This window comes from Lissotriton helveticus, chromosome 6, assembly GCF_964261635.1.
Source record: "Lissotriton helveticus chromosome 6, aLisHel1.1, whole genome shotgun sequence".
Classification (NCBI taxonomy): domain Eukaryota; kingdom Metazoa; phylum Chordata; class Amphibia; order Caudata; family Salamandridae; genus Lissotriton; species Lissotriton helveticus.
This window is the reverse complement of record NC_136067.1, coordinates 2048599582-2048614612: the sequence shown is the minus strand read 5'-3', so window position 1 is coordinate 2048614612 and position 15031 is coordinate 2048599582. Positions and strand designations below refer to the sequence as shown.

Here is a 15031-nt window from a genome sequence, read left to right as displayed (position 1 = left end):
GGTGGCGGTGTTGGAGGAGCAGTTGATGATGTCCCGGAGTTGGGGTGTGATGACGGATGACGGAGTCGGCCTTGTTGAAGACGTGGTGGGGGCATGGGTCGGTTGGTGATCCGGAGTGGATGGTGTTCATCGTGTGGATGGTGTCTTCGGTGCTGACCGGGGTCCAGGCGCGGAGGGTGGTGGGAGGGTGCGTTGGTTCGGTGGTAGGGTGCGTGGTCTGTGCACCGAAGCTGTTGTGTATGTCAGCGATCTTGCTGTGGAAGAACGAGGCGAGTGAGTCGCAGAGGTCTTGTGAGGGAGTGATGTCGTTGTTTCCGGCGCTGGGGTTGGAGAGCTCTTTGACGATGCTGAAGAGTTCCTTGCTGTTGTGTGCGTTGTTGTCTAGTCGTTCCTTGAATGCTGTCTTCTTGGTGGTGTGGATCAGCTGGAAGCCATGCCTTCCCTGGACCGGAAACAAGCTTCCGAGGACCGGTTTCTGGCATTCCAGCCGTCTTCAGCCCGGCTTGCTTGAATCCAGTGGCAAAGTGAGCAAGGGACTCACGTCTGAGCATACCCTGCCACACCCATGGCGGCCAAAAGCGATACAAAAGGGGGTGGTGATGGACGGAGCATCTGAACCAATCAAACACTCACACCCAGTCAAAAGATCTGGGTTTGATCCATCACCGTTCTTTAGCCCACTCTGCCACCCCAGTTCAGACATGGCTATATGCAAATCAGTCTGACCCTGTGCCTCATGGGAACAGTCCAGCCCGAACTGCCAAGCCATGCCTTCCCTGGACCAGAAACAAGCTTCCGAGGACCGGTTTCTGGCATTCCAGCCGTCTTCAGCCCGGCTTGCTTGAATCCAGTGGCAAAGTGAGCAAGGGACTCACGTCTGAGCATGGTGGCCAAAAGCGGTGCAACCTGCATTCAGACAACTCACTCCTCATTCACGCACTTCACTTTCATGCTCACCCTGCACTCACAGCGATCACAATGGACTCACAATGTACTCACACTGATCACCATGCACTCACACCACCCGCTCACCCTGTTCTCACAGTGACCACACCACACTACACTTATACCACTCGCCATGAACTCACACAGTTCTCCCTCCACTTACCCTGTGGTCGCATGAGCCCACCGCTTACTCTGCACTCACAGCGATCCCAATGCACTCACACTGATTACCATACACTCACGCCATTCACCCGCTCACCCTGCACTCACAGTGATTACTCTGCGCTCACAATGCACTTGTGCTGTTTACACTGTACCTCACCCTGCACTCACAGCGATCCCAATGCACTCACACTGATCACCATGCACTCACACCATTCACTCGCTCACCCTGCACTCACACTGATCACCACACTCACAGTGATCACCGCACTCACAGTGATCACTCTGCACTCACAATGCACTTGTGCTGTTCACCCTGTACCTCACCCTGCAGTCACACAAGCACACTACTCACCGTTCTCATGTGACACTTCACTCACCTGCCTCCCTCACTGCTCACTCTGCAATCTCACTCAAAGAAGGCCATCACTAACCATGCATTTATTGGTCCCACTCTAAACTTATGTCCGCACGCAGATTCATATGGTCACCTCCCTCACCCTGCAGTCACTCCTCTTACCCTACTCTCACACTGTTGCATCGCTCACCGTGCACTCACATGGGCACTCCGGTCACCCACACAATGCAGAGGGTCAATATGCCTACTAGAAAGAACATGTATCATGCAGATCACAGAACTGAGTGTGAGTGAACTATGACTAGTGCTATAAAAAAATGAAATGTTTGTCAGAAAGAGGCTATAGAGAGATTAGGTGCATTGTTGGTGAGTGGAAGTGAGGGAATTCATTGAGAAGGCGGAAATGGGGGAGGGGCGCCAAAAAAGATGGTTGCACTGTGTGCGATCAGTGCTAGGGCCAGGCCTGGCTGGGAGTGTTAGCTGCCCCCAGCCCCTCCCCAAAGTTCAGGTCTATTTGCACCTCGTGCAAGTGAGATTCAAGTGTTAGAACAAGCGTAAAACACTAACCATGGTCGAAATCCGCGATGGAAGTGGGCAGAGGAACGGCGTTCCCAAGCTTCATGAATTTGATCAAAACCGTTCCCATACTTTCTATTTAAAAAAAACTTTCCTAGATAGTTGAATTGCTGCAGGTTCCAAGGGGAGAAGAAAGGACCCCTCTTGCATGAAGTGAAAGGAGACGCAGATAAAGACAACGCAAGCCTTCTCTCCAAGGTGCCCGCGGCCTGAAAGAAATGGAAATATGAGTAATTTGTTTTATGGCAAATCTACAGGCTGTTTGGGAGCCACTATAGGGCTTAATTGATAGAATTAGGAATGTGTCTTTTCTAATGGAAACCAATAGAAATGGTTTGCACTAGGTACAATCAGTGTGTATTTTCCAAAAACATCCTTTGAAAGCACTGTAAACTTTTAAACAAAAAAGCTTTTTTTGCACATTTTCCGACAGTCTATTTATACCGGGTGCAACTTCTCTTATACTGTATGTAATAAACTTTTTAAAGTAATGACATATGCAGGGTGGTTTCTGGCAAAGGCTTGGACCTCTCAGCACTCTGTATACACGTCACTGTTTGCCCGTGCATCCACCGGGGTTCAAATCAGTCTCGGTCTGGTCACACCCACCAACACCTGAAGTGAGCGCATTAACCAACCGAGCTGTCCTACCAGAAAAAACGAATGATTGGTTTAGTAAGGCACACAGCTACTCCAAGTCGCTTTCTTCTAACGAGAGACCGCAATCAGCCGCGCATCCCTGGAGCCCAGGGCCCCGGGCGGGCAGCATTCACTGATCCTCTCAGTCCGATATTTAGGCCCTGGATTGTAAAAATGCATTTCCCAAAGATAAATTAAAGTTGCATTTATTTTTCATTTAAGGTGTGCACGTTATATTTAATATGCATCTTTCTGTAGGTGAAAGTCCACCAAAACATTTACAGAATATTCTGATCTTTTTAGCCCTGCCTGTGCCCCCTGCTCCACACTCGCTGGCCCCGCCCCCGTTGCACCCAGGGGCACAGCTCCGGCAAGGGCTCGAGTTGGGGTACCACGCGGGTGGACGGAGTCCCCCCACTTATTTTACAGGGAGCTCGATAACTGGAGCAAATGGAGCCACACATTCACTCTTTGGCCTCTCTGGGGCGAGATCGGAGCTCACAGCACGCTGCTCACGCGCTGGCTTCTCTGATGCAATCGCATCTAAGGGGTGAGCGAGGGGCGGCAACGAGTCTGATGGTGCGACCACCTTTCGTGACGTCACTTCCGGTCGTGACGTCAGGGTCCCCCCACTTCCTTTTTTTTTTAGGACTTGTGCCCTGCAGTTCCCATACTTTTAGATCAAGAGATTGGGTACAGTTTCCCCAATAGGGGTGAATGATGGCTTTGGTTACAGCTGCCGCTTACTGTATATAATGTGACGTCAGATATATGATGTCTGTTTCTACTATTAGGGACAATCATAGTTAGATGTCGGAAGTGAAAAGCCATCCCATATTCGAACTAGACAACAGCCTGGAGTACTTGATTCGAGTATGGGGGAGGGGGAGGGGTGAGTGACGTGCGTGTGATTGACAGGGAAGGGGCGGGGCTGTGTAATCTTGCGGTTTCTTGTATAGTGCTTGGAAGCTGGCGTATTCTAAGAGGTGGTGTGGAATGGGTTGATCTGCGCGGGTAGGCGTTTGTGGCCTTTGGGGGCAGGTATGACGTTGCAGTCCGAACATCTGTCACAGACATTTTGGTTTTTATATGCATAAGCATGAAAAGCCGATGTAAAGATCTTTTTCGTTAAACTATGGGGTGCTTTTAATGACTACCAACGTTTTTTAAAACTTAAAAAGAAACACCGCCATTCGGCTTCGGTTCACAAATACAAAACCCTTCGCCAGAGGCCTGTGATCTGACTTTTTGTGGCTGTTCGATGCCCTCCCCATGTGTGTTCTTCTTTGTCGGTGCGGTGTGAGCATCACACCCACTAAGAGCCTCAAATGAGCTCATCTGAACGGCCTAACGACAAGTCCCTTATTTTAATGTATTTATTTTTTCAGCAAACAGCGCTTCGCATGCTTGTGATCGTAGTTTCACCAGCCCTTATATATTGCAGACTACATGTCCCGGGATGCACAGCTCTGTTGGCCAGAAAGCCCGGCCTGGATGAAGATGCTCCGGGTGACGTGGGGGCCTCTGTCATCGCTACGGAGCGCCGTTTGGGCCCCCACACCCGAGGCCTCAAAGGCGCCAGTGACTCAGGGTCACACAATGCGTCCGCTGACAGCTGGCCCTGCTATGTCGGCCTCTCGAGTTACCCAGGACAAAAATGGACCCAGGAATGTGCCCTGGCCCCCCCTGTCTGTCCCTCCGGCTTGCAAACACTGTGCCATGTGCTTATCAGTCACAGGAGTGTTGCTAAATTTAAGCTGAGCCCCTGCTGCCGCTGAGCCCCGGCTCAGTAAAGACTCAGGCCTTGGAGTGGGCCATCGCGGCACTCGTCGAGGCCACTCCAGAGGTACCAGACCCGGCCAATATTCACCGGACACCCCCATAGCACCCTCACTGCCACCACGCTGGACATTAGCCGTGGCGGAAGCTGGGTGATCCACCGCCAAGAATCCTTCCACCACAGTGGTAGCAGCACATCACGACATCTGGGGACCGCAGTGGGAGGCGAGTGAGCCACCCCCAAGCCGTCCTTCCACCACAGTGGTAGCCGCTCACTGCCACCACACTGGACACAGACCGTAGTGGGAGCCGCGTGATCCACCGCCAAGCTGCTCTTCCTCCATAGTGGTAGCCGCTCCCTGCCGCCAAACCCTTCATTGACCGTGGGGATCCAACACCAAGGCGTCTTTCCACCAAAGTGGAAGCAGCTCACCTCCACCCCGCCGGTCACTGGCCGCAGTGGGAGTCGCGTGGCCCACCGCCAAGCCTTCCTTCCACCGCAGTGGAAGCAGCTCACTGCCACCACACTGGACATAGCGGAAGCTGAGTCATCCACCGCCAAGCCGTCCTTACAGTGGTAGCCGCCTGCACCGTCGTCACCTTGGCGGATATGAACTTTGCTGTGGGGTTCAAGCCGGCGATGGGGGATACCCAGACCATGGACAACCTGGAGAAGCAGCTCATCTGCCCCATCTGCCTGGAGATGTTCACCAAGCCGGTGGTCATCCTGCCCTGCCAGCACAACCTGTGCCGCAAGTGTGCCAACGACATCTTCCAGGTAGGGTGGCATCGGATGGGGGACGGGCAGGTCCGATAGGAGGGGCCAAGCTGGAAGAGGCAAAGTGTGGGTGGGGAATCAGATAACACCACCTCGTAGAAGATGGTTAAAAGTCCTCGCAAGGGCTTTCGTTTACAACCAGGTGCATTCTGGGAATTGTACGTTTTCTTGAATGATTTGTTTACGTTAACTAGCACACTATAACAAGCAAGGTACCTTCTTCACTTTAGTGGAAGCCCATTGGATAAAAGTTTCAAATTATAACATTTTATAACATAAAAAGTCCCCAAGAATGGACACATGACATCATGAGTGACACTGGTAACCGTACCCAGGTAGGAATCCCACTGCGGGATGAAGGTTGAAGTGTGTGAAAAGCCTATATGGCTTCACACCTCTCAGCAAGTTATCTCAGTGGGTTGAGTTCCTGCAGCAGAACTGGAACCAGGGACACATCACTTCCCACACCACCAGCACAGCTGAGGGGGTTGTTAATGGTGACGCCCTGGTTGAAGCACTAGTGAACATTCAAGTGTGTTCCATGTGCGTTTTTCTAAATTGTGCGCGTCTTAGGGTGCCTTACATTACCCACCTCTTCCCTGGCTGGCACCGGCTCACAGGTGTGTGACCGAGGCTCTCAGTAGTCATGTTGAAACCCTAGTGTGCCGTTCGTGGAGTTCACGTGATGGGGCCAATGGGAGAGAGAGGCTTTCTTGTACTAGTTTGCTTGGCTCACCACTGGGACCGTCTCTTCCTGGTTCAAGAGTAGGATGGAAGCTGGCAGAGTCTGCGAGAGTCCAACTCTGGCACTCTGAAGTGCACTCGTGTGCACCTCAGAGTGCACAAGAGAGAGACAGCCATGTGCTCGTGGTAAGCTGTGGGACCAGGAGATCTGGGTTGTGAATCTTGTTTCTAACTGTGTGATCCTGGACAAATCGGTATATCTTTCTAAAACCGCTGTTCCAAACCGAGGGGTCGTGAACTGCCCATTGCTATCCTTACACGCGACATTGAAACCCGTGCCTTTTAATAAAGACAGCTGCTGCGGTCACACCTAGCAGGTCATTTAAACGTGTGTGAACCCGAAAGGAAGACGTGATGTGTTCATTCAATAACCGGCCTCTTCGTCTTGTTTTGGGACATCCGTGAGTTTTCTGTTCATCTCTGTCCTCGCCCTCAATGTATCTTTCATCTTAAGGTTTCCTTCTCGTTCATTCCGAAGGAAGGATCGGGCAGCAACACGAATCAAAATGGCGCTCTCTTTATTGCATATTACATTTAACAACGTGTGGTTATAGTACAGTGACACTTGCACACAAAAAGCTGGAATCTAAAACTCGGTTTTGGCGGCTGCGTCAGTGTTTATTAATACCACGAGGTGCAGCTTCGGCGCTATGGAATGCGTAGCAGCAGGGGTTCCGTGTATGACGCATCAATCCTGCGTCAGAGAGGGCGGGAGAGGCCCACAGGCCCATGCAGCCTGACCATTTCCGGCTCCCTCTTGGCACCCCCCAACCATGGGGTCTCGAGCTTTACTCTTAATATCACAAACTCTGCCAGTGCTTAATTTGTAACTACAATATACGTGCCAGGGCTCTCTTGTCATTAAGTCACTGCAGCTCCCGGCCAGCGCTGCCAAAGATAGTAACAATGCAACTACTAACATCACACTCCCACAAGTGCGACAATCAGACTATTCCAGGCCCCACAGCATAAGAATGGCTTGCGTGGCAGGTATTAGCCATTAGAATGAATAAACAATTGTCGTCGTGCTTATCTCTAAATTAGACAAACAGCACCACCATGTGGCAGCTGTCCTAAGTGCCGATGTCGCCAATTAAGTGCTGGTGCTGAGCACCGGAAAGCAGTGCTTCAAATTAAGCACTGCCTTTTCTTTGCACCGCATCTGTCTCTGCACTGTTGTCACTTCAATTCTCGTTGTGTTGTCACTCTCCCTTAGCCCTGCCATGCGTCCCAGGTCCATGCATTATGTGAGGCTCCAGTCCAGGTTTTTTCTTTGAATTCTGGGACTTGAGTATTGTTTATGCCATTATAAAACAGGACTACAAGTCCCAGAATTCAAAGGGAAAAAACTGGAACAGCACATCATGCATGGACCTGGGAAAATTGGGAGGTAGCCCCTGACTTCCCACTCCTCCACCTCACCTACAAGCTCTTCCACGCACATAGTATTATGTAAAAATCACATTCAGATGAAAAACACACGGAGGCGAATCCCGCGTGTCGAAGTTCAAACTCAAACTGGAATGCCTTACACCCCTGCCAGAGATAAGAGTTCTGTTCGGAAAAATAAAGAAAAACAAACTACTTAGAAAGGCATTCATCCGATCTCCAACTTCGACAGGAGCATTAGAGCAATACTGAGTAGGAAGGCATGACCTTGCATCTTGTTGCACTCCACCCCTCCCACCAACTGCAACAGACACAGGGCTTTGTAATGACCACAAGAGTGTGTGTACAGCGCTAGACAAACTCCCACTTCCTGCATATTTGTTCCTCCTGTTTTATTGATGAACACACTGTACATATGTTGACATTCCGGAGCAGGGCAGTCGCTAGGGGAGGAGGGCAGAGAGGCCATCATGCCTCAGTCCCCTTGCTTTCCAGGACTCTGCTCCTAATCAGCAACATCTATTTATAGATTTGTAATTGCAAGCAAGCCTGCCTCATTGATCATGAGGTGGTTTTCCAGGCCCGACCACTAGATGGCGCCAGTTGCCAGGTTTTCTCTCTTCCTCACGTGCATTTTGTGATAGTTTGAGGTGCTGCTTATCACACCTGCAAACACGGAAGAAGCATCCAGAGGGCTCCTCAGCAAATTTGGGTCCCAGGCCTCACACTTACTTCTAACACACCTGTTCTCGAGCCTCTTCTCTTAGGAGTCTCTTCTCAAAGAAGTGACTTTAGAACAAGTGTGTTTGAAGTTTAAAGCAGACCCGTCACCACTCTGTTAGCGACCTGGACCCTATTAAATAACCTTGTTTTACGGTTGAAGCCTACCAGACAGTGGAGTTGTCTTGTCCTACGACTTCCTGTAGGCATTCGGATTGCTTCCCTGGGAATGCATTCCGCCCGTTGCTTACCATTGGCTTTACGGTTCGTAACTCACATTTTCTGGCTTTCTATTTGCTGGCTTTATTTGTTTTAGGCTGTCCAGCTTGAGATCGTCCCTCCTGTGATCATCCATTATTTACGGTATCTTTCTGAGTAATATCTTTCTGTAAACGGGCCTTTACATCTTGCTCTTACCTTGTCACATTTGCTGTGCAGTCAAAGGCAGAGGTCGAATGTCACACTCTTTTCTGAGGGAGCTTGGTGTTAACTTTTCTTTCCTTGACTTCAAAGTGAGAGAATTTATGTGACAATCCTGCTGAGTATCCATGTGAGAGGAGAGGGTGTAGGATGTTATCTTTTCTAGCACACACCAAAAATGAACTGTCTTGATGTTTCAGAATATATCATAATTAGTAAAGTACACATTCTTATACGGTTCCCAATAAAAAGGTAGGACTGGGTATTAGGATGACAGAACTTCAGAATGTAGGTACTGAGCCATTCTAAACCATCCAAGACTGTTGGCCCAATTCCTAGCTATCTCACAGTGCTGCACGCAAACCAATAACCATTCTGAGGTGGCAGGTAATTTTGGCAACCTCGGACATGACACTCTGATCCCCAAAGGAATAGTGGAACCATAACCTTACCCTCTCATTGTTTACTTATGCATGTGCAGGCTAAACACACGAAAAATAAGAATAACATTTTCAGTACATTTATTGAAACAATTATAGTATTGCATAGAGAAAATGAACTATGATTATTAGGCAGATAAAACAAAGCAATGTAACCGGCAGTATGAACATGGTGAAAAGAAGAAACAATCCAACCATGGCGATCTGATATCTATATATTTCCACCTATCACTACCACCACTCTGTGAGCATAGTGGCTGTACCCTCTGCCTGATCTCGAAGGTTGGCATGAGCCCCATACCTGCATGACTCAGCCAAGGAAGTGGCTTGGAGTGGCAATCTTTCTTTGCAGGATTAAAGATCAGCGTCAGCAGAGCTGCATGTTGAACACAGGATTTGTTCCAGGACAGTCATGACTGTAGTGCTCCTCTGATCCTTAAGGGGCAGTGCACCATTTATATATTAAAAAACACACTGTTAGAGGTACAGCTCTGTTGCAATACATCTAGATGTTAGAAGATGTCTCCGAATTGGCAACGCAGGCACTAGGATATCTTGTTCTGTGTTCCTAGCTTTGAACAGAGTGTACAGATCACATAGCAAGAAAGGCTGTCTGAAAACAAGCAGCACGTACAACATGTTCTCAGAACGTTATCATGCAAGCCTAAACATGTAAACTAACATTGCTAAAGCGATGCCAGCCAGAAACGTGCAAATGATCAAAACACATCAATAGACTAGGTAATGTCATTTCCACACATTATCCTTTGTGCGTAGTAAAACTGCATTTCGGTATAAATGTAATGGGTATTTAAATTGAAAATGTGTTGTCAGTAATTGCAATGCGCTACCACACCATGCATATTCCACACTTCACCACTCCACTTTAGACCACGTCACAACACCCTACTCCACTCTATGACACTCCACTGCACTCAACAACATGCCACTCCACTCTACGATTCTCCACTCTGACACTCTACGACACATCACACAACTCAACTCTACACCACTCCCTCCTCGACACAATACACGACTCAATGCCACTGCATTCTACACCACTCCACTCTACACCACTCCACTCTACACCACTCCACTCTACACCACTCCACTCTACACCACTCCACTCTACACCACTCCACTCTACGATTCTCCACTCTGACACTCTACGACACATCACACAACTCAACTCTACACCACTCCCTCCTCGACACAATACACGACTCAATGCCACTCCACTCTACACCACTCCACTCTACACCACTCCACTCTACACCACTCCACTCTACACCACTCCACTCTACACCACTCCACTCAACACTCCCCCACTCTATGCTCCTCTACTCCACACACCCCTCTCCACTCCACCTCACTCCACTTCAAGCTGCACCGGTCTATCCCATTCCACACCGTCTACCCTAACCCACCTCACTCCACACCAATGTACCCACATCTACCACTCCACTCCACAATGAGCTAATCTACTCCACTCCAATCTACCTAACTTCACTCAATCTACCCTAATCTACCTCACTCCACCCCAATCTACCCCACTCTACTCTACCCCAATTCCCTCTGCTCCAACCTACTCTACTCCAATCTACCCCACCCTACTCCAGTCTACCTCACTCAATGCAATCTAGCCCAATCAACCCCACTCAAATCTAACTCACTCCACCCCATTCTACTGCACTTCACTCACATCTACCCCACTCCGCTCTACCCAACTCCAGTCCACCCCAATGTACCCAAAGCTACTCCAATCTAACCAACTCCACCCCCATCTACCCCACTACACCTAAATAGACCTCACTCCAATCTACCCCACTTCTTTCCAGTTTATACTACCCCACTCCACTTTACTGCCAACTACCTTAGTCTACCCCACTCTACTTCAATCTCCACTGCAATCTATCCAACTTCAATCTACTCCAATCTACTTCACTCCAATCTACCACAAACTACACCACTCCATGCCAATGTACCCCACTCCATGCCAATGTACCCCACTCCATGCCAATGTACACCACTCCATGCCAATGTACCCCACTCCATGCCAATGTACACCACTCCATGCCAATGTACACCACTCCATGCCAATGTACACCACTCCATGCCAATGTACCCCACTCCATGCCAATGTACACCACTCCATGCCAATGTACCCCACTCCATGCCAATGTACACCACTCCATGCCAATGTACCCCACTCCATGCCAATGTACCCCACTCCATGCCAATGTACACCACTCCATGCCAATGTACCCCACTCCATGCCGATGTACACCACTCCATGCCAATGTACCCCACTCCATGCCAATGTACACCACTCCATGCCAATGTACCCCACTCCATGCCAATGTACACCACTCCATGCCAATGTACCCCACTCCATGCCAATGTACACCACTCCATGCCAATGTACCCCACTCCATGCCAATGTACCCCACTCCATGCCAATGTACACCACTCCATGCCAATGTACCCCACTCCATGCCAATGTACCCCACTCCATGCCAATGTACACCACTCCATGCCAATGTACCCCACTCCATGCCAATGTACCCCACTCCATGCCAATGTACACCACTCCATGCCAATGTACCCCACTCCATGCCAATGTACCCCACTCCATGCCAATGTACACCACTCAACCCAATATACCCCACTCCACTTAACCCCTTTCTACCACACTCCACTCTACCCCAAACAACCTCACTCCACTGAAATCTAATCTTACACACTCAAATCTACCCCACTCCAATCTAATCCACTCCACCCCACTCTACCCTGCCCCACTCCACCCCAATCTACTTTACCTCACTATCCTCCACCCCATCTACCCAACTTCAATGTACTCCATTCTACTCCACTCCACCTGACTCCAATCTACCCCGCCCAATCTCACTCCAGCCTTCCACATTCTCCCCCACTCCACTCTCCATGCCACTCTCCAATCTATCCCACTCCAATCTACCCCACTCCACACAAATTTACCCCACTCCACTGTCCCCACTACAATCTACCCCACTCCACCTCTTTCTATCTCAGTCCAGTCCAATCTACACACTCCAATCCACCAAATCTAACCCACCCTACTCCCATCTTCCCACTCCACCCCAGTCTTCCACAATCAATTATACTTCAATTTACCCCACTCCACACCAATCAACCTCACTCCACTCAAATCTACCCATTCCAGTCCACTCTAACCCACTCCACCCCAACCCACCCACTCCAATCCACCTCACTCGAATCAACCCATTCCGCCCTACTCCAATCAACCGCACTTCAAACTACCCCACTCCAATCTACTCCACTCCAGTCTACACCACTCTACCCCAACCCACTCCAATCTACCTCACTCCTCACCACTATATCCCAATCCACCCCATTTGAATCTACCCCAATTCAATCTATATCACTACACTTCAATCTACCCTACCCAACTCCAAACCTCCTCACTACTCCACTCCAATCTTCCCCTATAAAGTCTACCCCACTCGACTCGACTCCAATCTATTCCACTCCAGTGTACCTACCTCCCTGTACCAAAATCTACACCATTTTACCCCACTCTACCCCATAGACGTGATCTATTGGCTTTGCCATTGCTTGTTTAAGAAAGTAGCCCTGCTACTGTTACTGTTTTCGCTGCTTGAGTGAAAAAAAAGCATGGGAAAAGTTTACAAAACTTGTGTCCCTCACCCAAAGTCTCCTTCACGGGATATATTGTTCCCAGTCTAGTGTTGTTTAATCTGTTTCACTGACCATGGGACTGAAAAAACCCCAGTGGTGCCCCAACACAACCCAAACGGGGCACCAACTGAACTCACGCGTGCTGCCAACTAGTCTTCTGCCCAATTCCGTGGACCCTGCTTGGAGGATCACTTCATGGAACATTGCGGGGCTGCCTTTAAAAACCCAAGATCCTGCCTGGTGTGAGGTCATAGCTAACGTTGATGCATTGGGACTGCAGGAAACATGGTCACTGGACCCAATCCGCATAAATGGTTTTAAGACGTTTAATACTCCAGCAACAAAGGGTTTAGGGGGCAGACCTAAGGGTGGACTCTGTAATTACATTTTGAATATTCTTGTAACTGGAGGGCCCCTATTATCATACCTTAGAGTTTTCATTGGGCATTAATCAACACATAGTTTTGGCCAACTTGTATAACAATGCACCACCTGGGAAAATTAGCTCTGTGGTTGAGAAGCTATCGGAGACTTTGTTAGATATCTGCAATGCGGACACCTCTGATTGCATGATTATTTTGATGGGGGATTTCAACTGTGCAATATGTAACTCTGTTGACACCAGAACATGTGGACTTGAGAATGATGGTGGGGGGCGCAACACTCACTTCTGTCACACACCACTGGGAGATCTGTTTAATGAGATTGTGTATATGAATGATTTGGGCTTTGTGGATGACCTTCTAACCCCTGTCCCCATGCCATGTACTTTTAACGAAGAGGATTAGCATCTACAATCGATGTTATGTTAGTTTCATGCTCATCTGCACCCAGGGTTTCTTCTTTTATGGTCGGTGATAACCCAATGAGTGACCACTTTCCACCTTGTTTGGAGGTTAAAATTCCTCCTTGTAAACCTAATAAGGTCAAACAAAACCTTCCATTAACAGGCAACCTTGAACTGAGCAGAACTAATTAATATTCTGTACGCTGGTCCAAAGTGGACCCAGTGATGGTTATTACTAAACTACTTAAGAATAGCAAATTATCCCTTTGACATCTGTTTGAATGAGACATCCCCCTGTGACAGCATTGTCCAGTTTTTTCGAACTATGTGTAATGAGATCAGGAGTTTATTAACTGCGAAACATCATAATAACCATAAAGAACAAGGGTGTTTTGATAAGCACTGCACACAAGCACACATTAACCTGAAACAGAAGTTGCATAGGCAACCTAGATCCCCTGATCGGGTGAGACGGGCTAGATTAGAGTACAAGCGGGCCATCATGGATAGAAAATGTATCTTGAGGCAGGAAGCTTAGGAAACACTTCACACAGCGGCTTTACTGAAAGACAGTGTGGCATTTTGGAGGGCAGTAAGGGCCCCCCTTCTATCAGACGGTAACGAGCCAACAATTGAGATCACAATTTCGGAGGAGGTATGGATTAACCACTTCGCTGCTCAGCATATTCCCCTCCTGTGCTGAGAATTTGTAAATCCCATTATTCATGACGAGCTGGGCTCGTCATGAGCGTGCGAGGAGGCTACTTCATGACGAGCCCAGCTCGTCATGAGCGTGGAAGGGGTTAACCATTATACTAAGGTTTATAATGGGCAAGGAGCATCTGATCCACAACACCTCCCTTCCATCACAGTTCAGTCAGGTAGTGTAGAGCTGCATGTTACACTGGATGAGGTAAACACAGCGCTCTCTAAAAGTCTGGGGGAAGGGCCCCGGACCCAGATGGAGTGCCGGTTGATCTATTCAAATCTAACTGCAAACACAACAGTGATGGACAGAATGTGGATCAATGTCACACATTCACCCCAGTCCAAAGATCTGGGCCCAAATCCATCGTTTTTCCACTCCACACCACCCTGGGTTAGACAATGGCGATATGCAAATCAGCGCTGACCCTGTGCCCCATGGGAACAGTCCAGTCCAAACTACAAAAGCCATGTCCTTCCCAGAACGGAATCAAGCATCCGAGGAGACCGGGCCGGTCCTCGGATGCTTGATTCCAGGGTGGTGTGGAGTGGAAAAACGATGGATTTGGGCCCAGATCTTTGGACTGGGGTGAATGTGTGACATTGATCCACATTCTGTCCATCATTGTTGTGTTTGTAGTTACCGCTCTAAGTGTACTGGGGATGCTCAGACGTGAGTCCCAGGCACTCCACACCACTGGAATCAAGCTAGCCGGGCTGAAGAGAGGTGTTACCTCGAAACCGGGCCGGTCCTCGGATGCTTGTTTCCGTTCTGGGAAGGACATGGCTTTTGTAGTTCGGACTGGACTGTTCCCATGGGGCACAGGGTCAGCGCTGATTTGCATATCGCCATTGTCTAACCCAGGGTGGTGTGGAGTGGAAAAACGATG

General features: G+C 49.1%; 1 protein-coding gene across 1 annotated transcript in view; it reads left to right on the top strand.

Moving 5' to 3' along the window:
• Window positions 1–4972: 4972 nt before the first annotated feature.
• TRIM54 (tripartite motif containing 54) overlaps window positions 4973–15031 on the top strand; it is a 181066-nt gene continuing 171007 nt past the window's right edge. Inside the window, exon 1 of the mRNA XM_078648291.1 lies at window positions 4973–5237. Coding sequence (XP_078504417.1) covers window positions 5070–5237 — 168 coding nt within the window. The 5' untranslated portion in view covers window positions 4973–5069. The remainder of the gene's footprint in view (window positions 5238–15031) is intronic.